General features: G+C 44.4%; 1 protein-coding gene across 9 annotated transcripts in view; it reads left to right on the top strand.

Annotated features, from left to right (window-relative positions):
* The window catches only part of KIAA1217 (KIAA1217 ortholog), a 1,682,267-nt gene that overhangs the window by 431,408 nt on the left and 1,233,939 nt on the right, over window positions 1-16,920 (top strand). Inside the window, exon 1 of one of the 9 annotated variants that reach the window (XM_069648166.1) lies at window positions 14,023-14,287. The exons of the other annotated variants lie outside the window; for them this stretch is intronic. Within the exon in view, the coding sequence (XP_069504267.1) occupies window positions 14,233-14,287 (55 nt within the window). The 5' untranslated portion in view covers window positions 14,023-14,232. Of the gene's footprint in view, window positions 1-14,022; window positions 14,288-16,920 lie in introns of those variants that run through there. 9 annotated transcript variants of the gene reach the window in all.

The raw sequence follows: 16,920 nt of genomic DNA, 5'->3' as shown, positions 1-16,920 counted from the left end.
TGTTGCCTTTAGCTGAACGTAGACAAACACCCATTGATAGCATAGTCAGGGCAAGACTTGAGCCTATTGCCTCAATTGTTCAAATGTGTATATGCTTAGCGACAGATGTAACTCGGATTACCCTGGTAATTATACACGGTTCACGAACCGTTCTGCTAGTACTATTGATTATGTCTTTGTCATCTCACCTTCTACTGGGGGACGCTGACCTGTATATTATACCATAAATGAGAGTGACCACTTCCCCCTCTTCATAACTATGAACATACAACCACCTTGTCTACATTATGGCCATGGACTTAACCTACAGATGACTCACTCAAAAAAACGCATCTAGGAATGTGGCTAATTTATCAAAGGAAAACTTGTTCATGCTACAAAATCCTTTAGGTGTGATCCTAGAGGCACTCCAAGTTTGACTAGGTGAGATTGGAGGGGTACTCCAAGTCTTTATTGGAAAGGAGACACACAAGTCGTATGTCCACTTTATTGAGGTTGCATATCCACAAGTTTTAACTGGTATAACTGACATAATTCGCCCGGATCCTACATATGCAGCCATATTCCCTAATTCCAACAGGTATTTTGATATCAACATTAAAAATGCTAAAAGAGAGTTACGTGAAGATCTGAGACGTATTGCTACTGGGGTGAGTGAATTAGATGAGATGGTTGGTAGGATACGTATGTGAAAGCAAGCCTATCGTAGCTGGCTCAAAACATACCAGTAGCAAAAAAAGCTTGAAAGTGGAATGATCTAACAACAGCTGTATTAAAACAAGATTATAAAAAGTTCTGGTACTTGGCACATGATAACACCCAGGTTAAGGCTCTGAATTCTAATATAAGCAGTGCTGAAAGGCAAGAGTACTTGTGAACTAACATAGGCTATCCCCAAAGCAAGTCTGATATGATCAAATTTTCTGTTACTTGGAAAAATAGTGTGTTTCAAACTGATATTTGTAACATCTCAACGTCATTGGCGTCATCAAGGGCCCCTGGGCCAGATGGCCTCAGTAATGATTTAGTGAGACTGAACCCGAGACTGGTGGGGTGGTCTGCTTCATAAGCTGTTCGGACATATTTCTGCATGTAGTGCCATTCCTAACACCTGGCATGACAGCATAATTGTTCCAGTCCACAAGATGGGCTCTAGACAGGACCCAAAAAATGATTGTCTCTTGGCTATGTTAGACGTTTCATCCAGAATATATTGCTAGGACACTCATGATGGATCTGTCTACCTGGGTGAAGGAACATAAGCTGACGGCCTCATTAAAGGAGCTGGTACGTTGACTGACCGCCTGACCCTATGGAACGCAGTTAAGTATTCGTGGCACGTACATGCATGTGATGTCCACGTACTTTACGTGGACTGTAGTGCTGCGTTTGATACAGTGTTGCAGGAATTACTCTGGTAGAGCTTGTAGCATGGGATATTCCTCTTGGACTTTTGAGGCTGTTGGTTGCCTTGTATTGAGGTACCTCTGTCATGGTGAGATTGGATAATGATGGTGCACTTAGTGGCCCCATTGCCACTCAGGTAGGTCTTAAAGAGGGGTGCATTTTAGTGCCCCTGTTGTTTAATCTGTACCCGAGTGATTTTACGGCCACTTTTGAGAACGGCTTGTCTGCTCCTCCGAGATGGACAAAATACCTTGGCTTGGGTACGCGGACGATCTAATCTTGCTTGACCCAACACCTTTGGGGTTGCATAGTACATTTGACTGCCTTGCTTACTACTGAGAAAAGAAGGGCTTAAAAATCAAGTTAACAAAAACGAAAACAATGTCATTTTGCCAAAAGAAGTTGAAGCAAAGACACCCCCTCCGTTTTAAAATGGGTTTGATGTTGGTTGAGCAGGTGGATATTTATGAATATCTAAGACTCACTTTTGACAGTGGTATGACCTGGCTGCCTCACCTTGAACGCTTAGAGTGAAAGGTTACATCACCTGTAGCACCACTAAGACAATTTGTAATCTGGTAGGCCTGCTACACGTTGGTTAGCCTTATACGTTTCTTGATCAAGCTGCAAAACAGGACACCGATAGAGCACATATTGCTTGCATTTAAAATGTCATCACTTGAATGTGCCAGAAGGATACGTACTATCAATCAATATTTTAAGATCTCATGTGTCGCGGGGGAATCCCTCCTCAAGGATAATGGGCAGCTAACTACCAGTGAAATCCCGGAATGTAAATGGCTCCCGTTTTGTCAGTCATTTCAAGAGTTGCATACATGAGTAGCTGGAAAAGGAAGTTCTTATATTACTACGGACGCAGAAAAATTGAGCCGTTGTGCTAAACGAGTCATCTCTGCCACTGATATAGAACAAATGTTCATTAACTTGACGACCAAATCCAATGCCGGAGAATATGTGAATCATTGGATGACAAATGATGGAAGATCCAGTTATTTAGTTGCCGACCCCCACAATAGAATTGTGGCCACTTATGAGTTTACTAAGTTTAATTTAAGGCCTTGATATTAAAGAGTGGATTTATCCAGCTGACTTGGCATGCAGACTCTGTGGGGACTCATGTATGGAAAGTATAAGACATCTATTGTTGGAATATGACGTCTTAAGTCTCTTGCGTAGAATTGCACTTAAGCCTAGAGGCACTGCTATGGGGGAACCTGGCCCTGAATATGTATGGCAGGAATATCTTGATAGCGCTGATGTGTGTCTTATATATCACATGACCAAACTGTGGGATACAGTGGTTAATATGTTTTTAATATTACAATAGAAATTACTGTTGTTGCACTTTATGTTTTTATGTTGATGTATACAACTGTCATGCCGCCGTCTTTTGGTGGTCGCTGGCGTTTATGGAAGGCTTGGCATTGGCGGCGCCATTAGAAGTTCTGTGTGTTTTTTCTTTCACTTCCTGGTTTGGCGGTCTAGTCTTTTTCTTCTGTGTGTCTTTCCTTTCACTTCCTGGTTTAACGGTCTAGCCTTTTCTCTTGTTTTCGTATTTAACCACGCCCCTCTCTGGGCTCTGTGCGTTGCAACTTTGTTTCTTTCGCTTTGTTGCCGTGCTACTGTGTTTCCAGTATTTTTGCCTGTTGCCTGATTTACTCAGTACCTAAAGCAGTATTCCTTTCTACTGCTTCTTCCCCTTCCTTATTTTTCCCTGTTTTTTCCGTTCTATCGGTTCCCGTGCCTTTCGGGGCTCCTCTATCCCTTCCTGCTTTCCGGATCACGTTCCGGTATCTGGCATTGGTGTGTACTTCCATCCCGGTTCCTCGGGATTCTCCTGCTTCAACTTCTACTATCCCGGACTATACTACAGCTTTGACTTCATCGGAAAGACTTTCCTGTTTTCACCTGCATTCCGGACTCACCAGTCAACTCCTCCGGCACTGACAACAAGATCCGGTGAGAGGTTTTTTTTAAGCGGCTGCTTTTTTCCTCTCTTCCTGGCATCTTCGGGACAGGGGCCGACTGCTTCCCTGTTTATCAGGGAATCAGGGTGGCTTCTTCCCGGGACGACCGTATCTCTTCACAAAGAAGAAAAAACCAAAGGACAAGTCCTACAGACGAGGAAGTCTTCTGGAAGAGACAGGTGAGGAGAAAGGGGAGGTGGACATAGACTTATCTGATTTGGAGGATTCTTCGTTATATCCCAGCACTTGTGACAACAACCAAGTAATGCTCTTTATGTAAGATAACTTTGTGGTGGATTGTGCTTTCTATTTATCTTTTTTTTTCTTGATGTTGCTTTTAATCCCGTAATGAGAATGTATTATGTAGGATAACCTGAGTTTAATGTTCCTTTGGTATATATTATATATTCTGGAGATTGTACCTATACAAAGCCTAACGGCTGTACTATGTGAAATAAATACTCCATAATAAAGCTAAACCCCAGTAAGAGAGCGTTGTTAGCTGTTAATGCACCCCTGAGCCCTTTGAGCACTTCTTTTTGGCCTGCCCTCTGGGCCTTTGCACCAACCCAACTTCAGAAGTTACAAATGGTTTCTAAATCCCGTTTCTTCCATTTCAGAAGATTAAAACACCTGCTCCCGCTCTAAACGTTCCCTCAAGAAGTGTTACCCGTGAATGCCCCTGTCTCCTCCTGTTTGGATGTTTGCAGTAGTAGATATCCTGGACTCTGAGCTAAACTGTTGCTGCATCTGGAAAAGATTATTAATGCAGCTGCAAAGATGCTGCTTAAATTAAACAAATATGGCAAGTTGTCTTCTGAATATGTTTCTCTCCATTGACTCCCCGTAAAAAAAATGAATGGCCTTTAAAAAATGGGTCTAGTTAAAAAATCTCTGCAGGACACTAACTCGCCCTTTCTCGCACACAAGCTACAACTCTAGCGCCAGCGACACATTTTAAGATCTCAACTTGACAGATCCTACAAGTGTCCTTTGCCTTCATAATGGACTTATGCATATTCCATCTATTTTCTGTGTTGACTTTCTTTTTGAGTGCTACTGTAATATATATATTTTTCTTGGTCAATATTTTATCGTTTGAGTTTGATAGGTCCTCTTCAAATCACCCACTATTTGCTCCTTCTTTTCTACTATACATCCTAGGCTCTTTTGTATAACAGGGGTTAAAGAGTTGATATTGAATGTGATGTGCAACATAGGAAGACATGGGCCAGATAGAATTTGAAAGGTAGCAACAAAAAGGGAGTCAGATCCTCATTTAAATGTCCCATTGCTCTTGAAGATTTGATTTTGTCCTCTGTTGACAAGCCCAACATCAGATCACCCTGAGCATCAAATGAATATCCAGGGTGAGGACAAGCGAATTATGGTCACTCAATCCCTGCTGGATCACCTTAAAATCGCCCATAAACCACCAGCTTGTCACTGGCAGCATAAAATAGTCAGTATGTAGGTACAGCCAGCATGTCGCCCTCTGATCTCCCATTACAACATTATAAACCCAATTTATTAGTAAGTGTGTGAACAACTCAAATCAGGGATCTCCTATGCGTCGTCTTCTTCTTTCTGTACATCCTTCGGCAGCGGAAACTTTTCAATTCTACGGTTAAAATCTCCTAATAGAATTAAATGGCCAAACTTGTTAAATTATGCTTGTTCCTCTGTACATAAAAGTGCAATTTCCACCATCGGCATATCCAGTGATTCTGAGTCTAACTTGATGGCCTCTTGACAACAATTATCCGGCATCAATATTAGGTGTACCCGCCACCCCCTCGTTCTCCCACGTGGCTTCTTGCAGTCAGGTGCAAAGTTGAGAAATCGCACAGCACAATCCCACTATTTGCCCGTGTTTCCTGGAGACAAATGACACTGAAGGATTTAAAAACAAACTTTTTTGTAAATCTCCTACTTTGTTGCTGAGTCCAGCCACATTCCAAGGCAGAATTTTCAGCTTCTCATGTATTAGGTCTTGGCAGCGTGCAATGGGATGTTGTCTACCAATTGGGGGGCCAAGGGGACTCACTTCTCAGTCTCAAACAATTAAGTTGTCCACGATTGAGTGAGGTTTCGGAGCATATAGCCTTCTGTGGGTCGTTCGCTACTGTAACATAGGCCTCATGGGTTGGCCTGGTTTTCCCAAATGACATAGGACATATGTTGTAGTTACTATTAGATTGCAGTAATGTTCTGCAGACTAAAGGATAAGTTTAATAATATCCAAGGTCTCATCCGACACATCCTCCATGCTTTCCATTTTTGAGGATTTTTGAGAGACACCCTTTCTTGAGAGCCATGCACTTGGCTTTATCTTGGGAACTCCTGTCATGGAAAGATCACGACATGGTGTGTTAGTCTTCCTTCTATGGGGTGGACCCTGGGGGGGAGGCTCCATTCTTTTTTGCTCCCAGTTTGTCTGAGCCGTTCTGGTCTCTATACATTGAGTCACTCTTAGGGCACCTTTTGTTCGTCTTCCCTTGGGGACTCTTTTGTGAATAGCAGTAAACATTTTAGCTGAGCAGCTGCTGTTCTCCATCCCGACTGTTCCCCATAATATCAGCGTTTAATTTTCCGGAAGGTTTTTGGGCTCTTTCTTCTCTCAGGCTTGAGGTAGAACCTTGATGAGGGTAGGCTGCCAGCTGAACACGTGTCCTTGCCTGTACAACATGTGTGTGGTCATGCAGGTCAGTTCCGAAGCCTGCCAGCACCCTGTGAACGTGTGCAAGTGCAACAGCTAGCGTTTCACGCTCATCAAATCCATCCTTCCCATGCCCGACCAGCTTATGCCCTTGCTGAATTTCACTTGTGAATTTAATATGGCCTGTGTGCTGTTGTATGATGGCAAGTTTAGCCTTTTCCCCCGTGCGCAACATCTATTATTTTGGCAGATTCCGTCATCATTGCTCTCTTTCTTTGTCACCTTGAGGGGATCGTAGCTTTTGAGACGATAATGCACTCCGGGTATATTGGTTTGAAGATTTCGCTCCCACCAGCCCCTTCCTCTCCCCCCAACCTCCAAAAAACCAAAAACCCTGTTGGACAGTAAGTCCAGTCTTACATGTTTGATACTTGAGCTTTCGGGGTGTAAACACGTAAGGAAAGAAATATGACCTTCTCCTTCGCATCCTTCCCCCATTTTTAGAGAGAGGTTCAATTGCCTCGTTACTGCCCTTGGGTGGTTTTAGGCGGGGATGAAATGTGAAACTACTTTTTTGTTGCAACTAGCACTTAACGCCTCCACTTTTTTTGCCTACCCCTCGATTGAACTAGAACAGTAATTCTTTTTTATGAAATGGCGACTGTTGGGATTGAAAGTGAGGTGTTTTGTGTAGTTCATTGCCATGTGGTGAATGTGAATTGGTCAGCATGACAGTGAGGATTCTGTCAATCACAGATCACACGGGCCAGTACAGTAGTGCATCATCATCGTAGCTTCCTAGAGGCATGTGCTAAGCAGATATGCATGCACCGTCTGTGGAGCTGTGGCATGATGTAGACTGAGAGACATTGGGCTTCATTACAAGATACCCAGCATTCTGGTGGTATTCGCACCAGGATACCTCCAGAAGGTAACACTCTGAACACCACTTGGTCTGTAGATTACAAGGTAACGTTAAGGGCAGTAAATCCCCATTCCATTGGACTCCATGGGGGGATTTGCCAGTATTGCCGGCACAGTTAATACTGGTGTTGGTAATACCAGCTATTTTTGCTGGTGGAATGGCAGAATTACCTTCAGCCACCCCATTGCGGTAACGTGCTGGTAAACAGAATTAACAGCATGTCATTACCGCACCGGGAAAATCCTAATGAGGCCCATTTTGTGTGCACCAGAGTCCCTTCTCCCAGACTACCACACACGCATCTACAGTGCTTACCGAACCTGCGTTGGAACCGGAGTTGGATGTGGGCAGACAGCGGCTTGTACTGTTTGATGAAAATATTCTTGTTGGCTAACTCCACCTTAAGGGGCAGCTGAGAATGGGAACGAAGGTGCAATTGCCCCCCAGGTAGTCAGGGCTGTTGCTTGCTGGGGGAGGGCTGCAATATCTAAAACAACCTTGAAAAAAGAGATAATCCTTCATAATCCAGCCTGCCTCGAAAGAACCATGTGCTGAAAAAGACAGCATGGCTTCTGTGCAAATGAGGTAAGGCACTCATGTTCTTTTCAGCATATTAGCCTTCACATAGAGTGGGTGAGAGGAAGAAGGGACTAGGTGGCAGGCACATGTTCATACTGCCCACATGCAATGTGCACACTGACAGATTCTATGACCTTGGATGTAATTTTGGCAACATTGTATCCCATAACACAATGGGGTGTTACAATCTTATCATGATTCCTTGTTTCAGAGGAGGTACTTGGGTTCACCTTGTAAAAGTGTTTCCCCTATGTTGTGGTGAATTTCTTGATCATTGGTGAGTTCATTACCAACAGTGTTTTATAGCACCTTGGATAGCATCTATGGATCTTGCTATATAGTTGTTATATAGTTGGCTGTTGGACTGTTTGTGGTGCCGGCTTTCGGGCACTTTTGGCAAACACATGCAGAATGATGTCAAATTCAGCTTTTATTACTGGACAACAAAGTGGGTCTGTGACCGTGTTTCATTGTCTTGTCCAGAATACTCTTATGTGAACAGCAGTGACACATACAAATCAACATATAAACATATAAATACACAGTTGCATGAACACACAGATACATGCTTTTACAGATACACACATGCCACCTTCCTTATAAAAACAAATAAACATAATAGGTCACCCTTACACCGTCCCTTATCACCAGTTCCCAGGCTGACTACCCTTGCAGTCTCCTCTGTCTCCTTGAATTGAAATACACAGTCGACTTTCCAAGGAAGTGCAACTTGAGAGCACATTAGAAGCCAAGTCCCCTTGGCATCATTAGGTCTGCATTGTCCAAGTGCAGACCCCAATTCCATAATTGCCAACAGGACCCCACCATCACTCCTTGTTGTGTCTGCCAGAGGCTGACTGGCAAAACAAGGTGGTCTTTCATCTATATCTGAATCAAAGCAACAGAAAGGGGCCAGGGGAAAGGGATAGGCTCAATTAGAAAGGCGTCTGAAAGGGGGTGAGTGACAAGGATTTGGTGACTGAACAAAATAGGCCATGCAAATGGGGTGATAGTGGGTAAGGGAAGGGGATTGAGCTAAGGGTAAAGGGTTGAGTGGAAGGAGAACAAAGGCCTAAGAGATCATTTTAAGATTGGGGAGTGCCATGGGACCTTGCCCACTCTGTCATGTGGGGTAAGAGGAATAGGATAGACACCATCTAATTTCAGAATGTTTTGCTCACAACAGAAGACAATATTTTAGCATTGGTATTAAAGGCCGGGTAGAATATAGCACCCTAAATCGGGGAAGCAAATAGTTTCCGATATATATCCTGACAGGATATATTATAGTGTGGCGGTCGCTGCACTATAGTTGAGTATAAAGTTCCTTAGGAAACCAGAAAATTGAATTGCTAATAACCGTTGACTTATATGACGGATTTGGCTGAAATATTGCAAACAAAGAGCTTGTCATGGGCATCCACAGAATGGACATTTTGGAAAAATGTGTTAAGAAATTAAAAGGTTATCAACAAAGTGAACAAACGCTGTTTTGGCCTACTCCCATTCGTTTTGCCATAGAGAAAAAGTCAAAATGTCTGTGCAGCGCACAGCAAAAACCACTGGATATAATTTGACCACGTATCAAAGAGTTGACTCGATTTCCAGGAGGGATCTGGGGTTATTCTGTCCGGTAGTTGTTAAAATATTTTACTCAAAAGGGGGTGCCCACTTCTCCCAAAATTATAGCTACATTCCTCCCATGGTGATTTGCAGCAGAGAGGCTGAGAGGCATTTCAGAAATGAAAAAGCAGCCATTTTATCCCAGAATTGCTGGATGGATTTGGATGAAAATTCTGAAATCATAATGGGTGTCATCGCCCAACCCCCTAGCCCCCCAATGGCAACCTTTGGGAAAAATATGTTATAAAATTAAAAAGTTATTAAGAAAACAAAACACCAGTTTCACATTTTTCAGCTCATCCATTTTCCCATAGAAAAAACGTGCAGTTTTTGAACAGCCGTAGCGTGAAAACAGCTAGGCAGATTTGGACCAAATAAGAAATAACTCAGGCACAAAGTTTTGACTTACATTTCTTGACTAGTTTGCAGTAAATGCTTCCAGTCATTTTAAAAATATTTGACAGAGAAGGGAGCGCCTCCGGCTCCTTAAAACCTTTATATCGGCCTTGGTGCTTTTTACAGCAGAGAGGCTGAGCGAAGCTAATAACATTTGACTTGGATGGATTTGGATAACATGTTCCAAACAGTTTGTCAAGAGCTCCACTAAACTGTACATTTTGGGAACAATTAATTAGAAAATGAAAAAGTTATTAAGAGAACATAACCAACTACCATTTGTTTCCCTATAAAGAAAAGGTGCAGTTTTTGAACAGCCATAGCGTGAAAACCACTTTTCAGATTTGGATCAAATAAGAAACAATTTGGGCATAAAGCGTTGACTTCATTTTTTTGACTGGTTTGGGATAAATACAACAAGTAGTTTTAAAAATATCCGACAGAGAACAGGGTGCTCCCTGCGCCTTAGACCTTTAGATTGGTCTTGGTGCTTTGCAGAAGAGAGGTTGAGAGAGGCTAATAACTTTTGACTTGCTAAATGGATTTGGATGACATTTTCTAAACCAAAAGTTTTGTCAAAGAACTGAAAACATTTTTAAGAAAACATAAAAACTCAGTTTTCAGCCTACTCCCTTTTGGTTTCCCTGAGAGGAAGGAAAAAGTGCAGTTTTTGAACAACCGTAACGTGAAACCGCTGGGCAGATTTGGACCAAACTTTGGAATGAACTCTCCCACGAGCTTACAGATTCTAATTACGTTCTCGACATCAGAAAGAGTCTCAAAACTCTTCTGGTTATGTAGTCACTCCTAGGGGAACACTGATTGTTTTGAATGCCAGCGCTTAACTGGTCTGGCCATAGGCACTATATAAATGCCAATAGCAATAGCAATCATATATCAGGCTAGAGGTCGGGAGTGGGAAAGAAGACACTAGGTGCATTTGTAGATTTTGGTTCGGTTGGGTATGGGGCAAAAATGGGAATGGGGAAGGGTAAATGGGGAATGGGGATTTACCGCCCCACTCACCTTGGAATGGGGCGGTAAATCCGCCATCCACCATGGTGTAAACAGAGTTTACACCATGGTGGTAAAGTAGGGAACTTACCGCCTGGGTTGGAATGAGGCCCATAGTGTTACTCCATACATAATTATGATATTAGCCATTTAATTAATGCATACAGGTGGAGAAGCAGGATGCCCAGTAGGGGTCTTATGTTGATGGGGGCAGCTAGATAGGTGTCAGCTAAGGGTGTTGTTATAAATGGATATGGAAGCAGGAGGACAGGTATGGGTCCTTGGCAGTGATGGCTCACAGTTGGCTCTAACAGTGAGGCCAGAACCACTGGTTTGGTTCTGGCTTGGCTCTACCAATGAACTCTCCAGCTTCCCCCAACCTTACATTCGTTTGAAACTAAAGATGGAATGGGATCAGAGGAGATGGAACACCTGTTGTCAAATTGCAAACTGGAACACTATTTTACTAATTTATCTCACCTTAGTTAAGTATTTTTACCTTGTTTTTAATGTTGGCGGAGGTTCACTGGTGCCGGGCACTCTAAGAAACCACACAAATAACTGAAGGGGGATAAAGTATGTAGACTCTAAACAAAACATGGAAACATCTCATTTTTGATTGCCCAAATACGGTTGTGGACAGAACTCGTTGGCTAAGTAAATATCTTTCTGGGCTAGGAGATAAACTTAGGTGCAATGTGCTTGTCTTGGACATCAGACCACACAGGACAACACAAGTTTGAATCCCAATCCTATGCTTAGAGGCTTGTATCCGGTATTAAGTACTTAATAAAAGATTAATTAAATAAATATCTATCTAATAGGAAAACAGATCAGAGTGAAACATTGTGGCGTCATCTGTTTGCAGGAACGCATAAATCTATTATTTATAGACGTATGCACCTTATCAAAATGCTGTATTCCATGTTAGAAGAACCATAGATGAAATGTTTTTAGCATGTTTATTTGTGAACGTAATGCTATCTTTGTTAATATAATATCTTACGTTATGACGAATGCACTTTGACGATGAATTAATGTTTTATTAACATCAATTTGTAACTAATGTGTAGTTTTAGAAACTAAATTAAAAAAAATAATAATTCAGTTGTAATAACTGAAACAAATGTCACTTTTTTTAATGTATGGAGGCGCGAGAGGTTGTATTGAATTTACTTGCTCTGGAAGTTGTGGGCTTAGGCCACTGGTTCATGGGCCAATTGGACTTGCCCCCAGACCAAATGTTGGCCGTCTTCCCCTGTTCACTTTTCATATGATATGCTATGATGAGTCATTTATAACGCGCCTGTACACAAGTGTTTCGAAGCGCAACAAGGCAAGGTAGGAAAACAGAGGGAGGACAAACAAACAATCTTTCAAGTCCTTGTGTCATTCAGATCGTGCAAGTGCAAAGGGGGAGATGAGAAGTGCCAGGGGAGTGAGAGGGGGAAGTGCAGTTAGGGCAGCAATGCTCTGAGTAAGTGCTGCCGGGGGCCAGCTCAGGGTAGTGCAAGAAGGCCGGGGATTGTAGGGTTACAGGTACAAACCCTAAGTGCGCAGAGGCCTGAAGGCAGTGCAGGTGCTGGCTTGTAGGGGAGGAGCCTGGTCAGTGGTCGAAGTGTACAAAAAGAAGTAGTGGAACTATGTTCCCTGCTGGCCTGCACCTACTCCCCACAAACCCCATCATCATGTCCCCTCCCACACACAATACACACACCCAGACACTTGCACCTGCTGTTTAAGGGAGCGTTCAGTGCAGTCCACTGAAAGTGCAAGTTTCAACTTCTTCCTACACTTTTATTTTAAAATTAAACCATTCCGGAACGGTTTCTTTTTAAAATAAAAGTATAGGAGCTGTAAAAGGTCATTTAAAAAAGTAGAGGAGCACCGCTCCCGACCGCTCCCGCTCACTCCGACCACTGAGCCTGGTGCCTGTTAGTTTCTGAGAGTCGTCAGGAGACCAGTCAGCAGAGCAGACAGGTGCATCAGCAGGGGAGAGGAAGAGCAAAAGCTAAAGTGAAGAGGAAGGGATTGGGCTGCTTCCGGAACCTGAGGTGGACCTGCTCGAGTTTGAGAGCGACAGGGAGGCCATTCCAGAGGGAAGCCCCTGCAGAGAAAATAGATCTACCTCCCACTCTCTTCTTGGAGAAGAGTCTGACCAGCAGAGATTTGGAGATAGACGAGCGTGGGCTCGAGAAGGCCGCTGTTTAGGAAGAGAGAGTTGGATGTAGTGCGGGCCCCGGCCCCAGAGAGCTTTGTGGACAATGGAGAGGGTCTTGAACTTGATCCTTGTAGCCACCGGGAGCCAGTGGAGGGATTTCAGGGCTGGAGAGATACGATCCCTGGGCTTCAGGCAAAGGACAAATCTCGCAGTTCTGTTCTGGATTAGTTGCAGAGGGCGGAGAGTAGAAGAAGGAAGGTTGAGAAAGAGGCAGTTGCAGTCGTCCAGCCTAGAGAGAACCAGGGCTCTGGAGACGATGAATTCCTGGGGGAAAGTGAGAAAGGGCAGAATACCTTTGAGGAGGTGCAGCTGGTAGCGGGACTTCTTAGAGAGGCCTGTGATGTGAGTAGAGAAGGAGACAGTGGAGTCGAAGAGGGAGGGGTAAAAATGCCGGGCGGGGGGAGGGAGGGGAGAGTGCAATGTATAAGTGAAATGATTTGATATATGATATTTTATTTGTATCGCGCTCGTACACAAGGGTTTCAGAGCGCGACTAGGCAAGAGAGAACACAACACAACAACAACAACGATCTTACTAGGCCCAGTGACATTGAGAACGCGCAAGTGCAGGGGCTCATAAGTGCAGGAAGTCAGAGGACTGTAGGGTTGCAGATACATTCCTGTGGAGGCCGTGCAAGGGCAACTGGTCGTGCAGGAGCCTGGTTCCGTAAGTTCAGTGGGTGGCCAAGCAACCAGTTTGCAGGTCAGATGGCACTGTTCACATATATTGTTGCCACCGCTGCTCGAAAGTGGCTTACAATGGTAATGCTGTCATATGTTGTGGATGTAGGCATCATGAAAATGGTACAAAAGGCCCCAGTGTACGGTTGACAACACGGCATATATTGGATTTTTTCATGTATTGTCCTAGAAAACCAGTTGTAAATTGTATGTCTTACCAATTTTTCCCAAAAAGTGTCTGTGAAATGACCATTCACATTACTTTGTATGTTGCGTTCAAAATGATGCAGAAATGGCAGCCCATTGACAGAGTGTAAGAAACCACACCGCTAGCCATGGCGCCGCCCTTCACAACGCCGCCGTGCAGCTAGCTGCCGTCTATATTTGTAATACAGAGGAGCGGCAGGCACGCGAGCCAGGGACTTGAGCCAACTCAGAAGCGCAGACCGGAGCATCATCACCTGTTGGGTTCCCTCGACGCTGCTCGGGGGCTACGAGGCCGCCAGAAGTAGCAGCAGAGGCGGCCGCGGCGGCAGGCCTGTCCCACTGACCCATTCACAACCAGCATGGCCGTCCAGCAGCTGCGAGACGCGCACTTCTGCCACGCAGCCTCGATCCGCAGACTGCGCTGCGGGCAATAACACCCTGCAGCCGGGGCCTTAACTCTACATGGCGGTGTGCGGGAGCGGGACTCCCTGGTCACATTTCTGTGGAAAAGCTTGCGTGGCTGCCAGCGAACATGGAAGAGAATGAGCGCCAGACGTCGGGACACCTCTTCAGCGGTCAAATAAGGGGTGAGCAACCGATGCAAGGCCAGCTGCACGGCCATTCCATCCTGTGTATCGCAGGGGGCGTCGCGCAGTGCCTTTATGGACTCGTTTTACGTGCATGTGTTTAATGACATAGTTTGCGGCGAGCAGCGTGTATGGGAAAAGTTGTTTGTGTCTTGGCGGCTAATTCTGGCCAGCGTTTGTTGATGCTACTTTTAGTGCCGCCGTGAACCCGACACCCTGGGCGTTAGGGCGCGCTATATCCAGTGTCACCCTCCGCTATAATATCTGCTTTGCAATTTACTGCAACGTGCAACCCTAGAGCCGCGGTTCTCGTCTACGCTTCAAAGCGATGTTAAGGTGTTCACGTGCTCAGCAGGCAGTGTAGTATCGACGTTCATGGCGAGTGCTGTGACTCCTATGACTGTGTTCTACAAAGCAAAGGCATCAGGATGACAGACTTTGGCAGGGAAAAGGATGGAGTCTTGTCACTTTCTGCATCTAAGTTGCTGAAGCTATAAACCCCCCATTGTTGTTATGTTTTAAATGGACGTGTTAAAAGGTTGCGCTTCCACTCATGCCCGCAACACTAAGCGAGTGATATCCATGTGTATCACTGAAGGTAGCATGAAAGGCTGGGTGACCCCATGTGGCCCTCGAATCTATGAGTTGCGATCCATCTTCTATTTCTGTGCAGCTGGTCGCAAGCATGTATTTACCCAAATCCTCCTGCCTTTGGCCAGTTTGACTAACCTGAATGTAACCTCGAGTGATGAGATGAAAATCTGCATTTTTCTGGCAAACCAGAAACAGCCAAGCATTTCATCAAAGTGCAGGCAAACCTGTCCCAACTCTGGCCACACCAACAGTAATGATGGCGGGGAATCGGACCTGATCTGAGATAAAGAGGGGGAATGCCCCGCATCGCTCATTCAACCATTCCACCGTGTGGGTCGGAGTAGTGATAACTTCGCTCACACCAGTGCCCGCCGCAGACTGGCATGGTGTACACTGGCATGGTCTAGACCGGCCCTCACTCTTCTCAGTTCTTCTGCTTCTTTCCTCTACATCCAGCACAGGCACATATCTGGCCCTGCATTTCATAAAAGGCCTTCCTGTTTCATATTCAAGCAGATCCAATGAACGCTGTGAGCCCATCCACATCTCCCTCTACTTGACAAAGGTGCTGTTTTAACTGAGTTTAAATTGATGTGATATGATAGGATAGGTTATTTATAACTCGCTTAATACCCAGAGGTTTCTCAGCGCTGACCCAGGGATCGAACCTGTGTTGCTCCGTGTCGTCTTGCGTCCAAATCGGGCACGTTGCCCCTGAGCTATCCTCCCGGGACGCGTATACACTCTTTTGGCATTAAGTGTGTGTAGCATTAGCTTGCTGTGACTCACTGAAGGGTTGTAGTCAAAATCAGTCCAGAATGACTTTTGTGTTGTCCAGAGGCGTTGAGACACTACACTGGAAGACAATATGAGACCAAACCAAATGAGTCAGAATCAATGTAACGCTGTTGCACAACAAACATAAACACAGAAAGAGGCATGACATCATCATAATACAGACTAATATTTGGCAACGTTTATGAATGAGGAGTGTGGGATGTTTTTATCCACACATCCAAGCCCTACCTCAAAACTGTGCAGTACTGACATGGAAAACATCATGATGGCCAGAGCTTCCCAGAAAATGCACAGGGAAATGCATGAAGAATAGGCTGCCACTCATTTTTGCCGATGTTATGGGCACAGAAGGACACTGCCTAAAACCACCATTGGACTACCCACACAGTAATCTGAAACCATTGGGAATGGCAATGCTGATTGCCAAAAGCAAACCCATGAATGTTGGGAATTCATTTTCTTAAATCCCAAAAAGGGGTGCAGTACCAGTACTCACCACTATCAGAAAGCCGGCGTTTTAAAACCACCAGATTTTGTTTAAAACTGAATAAATGAACCCAAGGCAAGCCAAAGAAAGACTTACTGAGAGGTGGATCCAATGTAAAGTTATATTCTGAAGTGACTTGAAGGTTTATAACAAGACTGGCTGAGCTGTGGATTTCAGCAGTTTAAGTAAATTTGGACTGAAAGACACTAAAAATCTAAATGTTTAAAAGAAATGAGTGACCTATTTCTGAGTGTCACATAGGTTGCAATTGTTTAAGTGTCATAGTTTTAAACTTAGAATCAGCATTCAAAGCTGCATATGTAAAAATGTTTAGTTTTATTTGAATGCAGAAAACTGGGGAACAGAAATGACATGTAGCTAAAAACTGGCTTAAAGAGATTCCAATTTTGCCTGGCAACTACCCCCATCAGGAGTGAAACTTGAGTCACAGCTGGGTTCCCAGGCCTATCTGCCTTTTGCTGGCCACACTAAGGATATGCCATCTCTCTGATAATTGAATTAAGGGGAGCCCCCACAGAATACAGGAGCTCTGAACAAAGCCCTGTCCTGACTCAGGCAAATGTTTTATTGGCGGGAGTCGTAAATGGAGCTTCCTCCTGGAAGGACAGGGGAGGGGCACTGCCTGTGAGAGTAAGCTGGCTTGGCAGAACTGGAAAAACCAGACATTCAACCTTGTGCTGGGGGGAAACCACACCCCTTTGGGGCCAGAACCTAACTCTAAAAAGATGGATCA

The sequence above is a fragment of the Ambystoma mexicanum genome, chromosome 2q, assembly GCF_040938575.1.
Source record: "Ambystoma mexicanum isolate Mex_15411 chromosome 2q, UKY_AmexF1_1, whole genome shotgun sequence".
In the NCBI taxonomy this organism is placed as follows: domain Eukaryota; kingdom Metazoa; phylum Chordata; class Amphibia; order Caudata; family Ambystomatidae; genus Ambystoma; species Ambystoma mexicanum.
The sequence above is the reverse complement of the archived record's forward strand: the minus strand, read 5'-3'. Positions and strand labels throughout refer to the sequence as shown.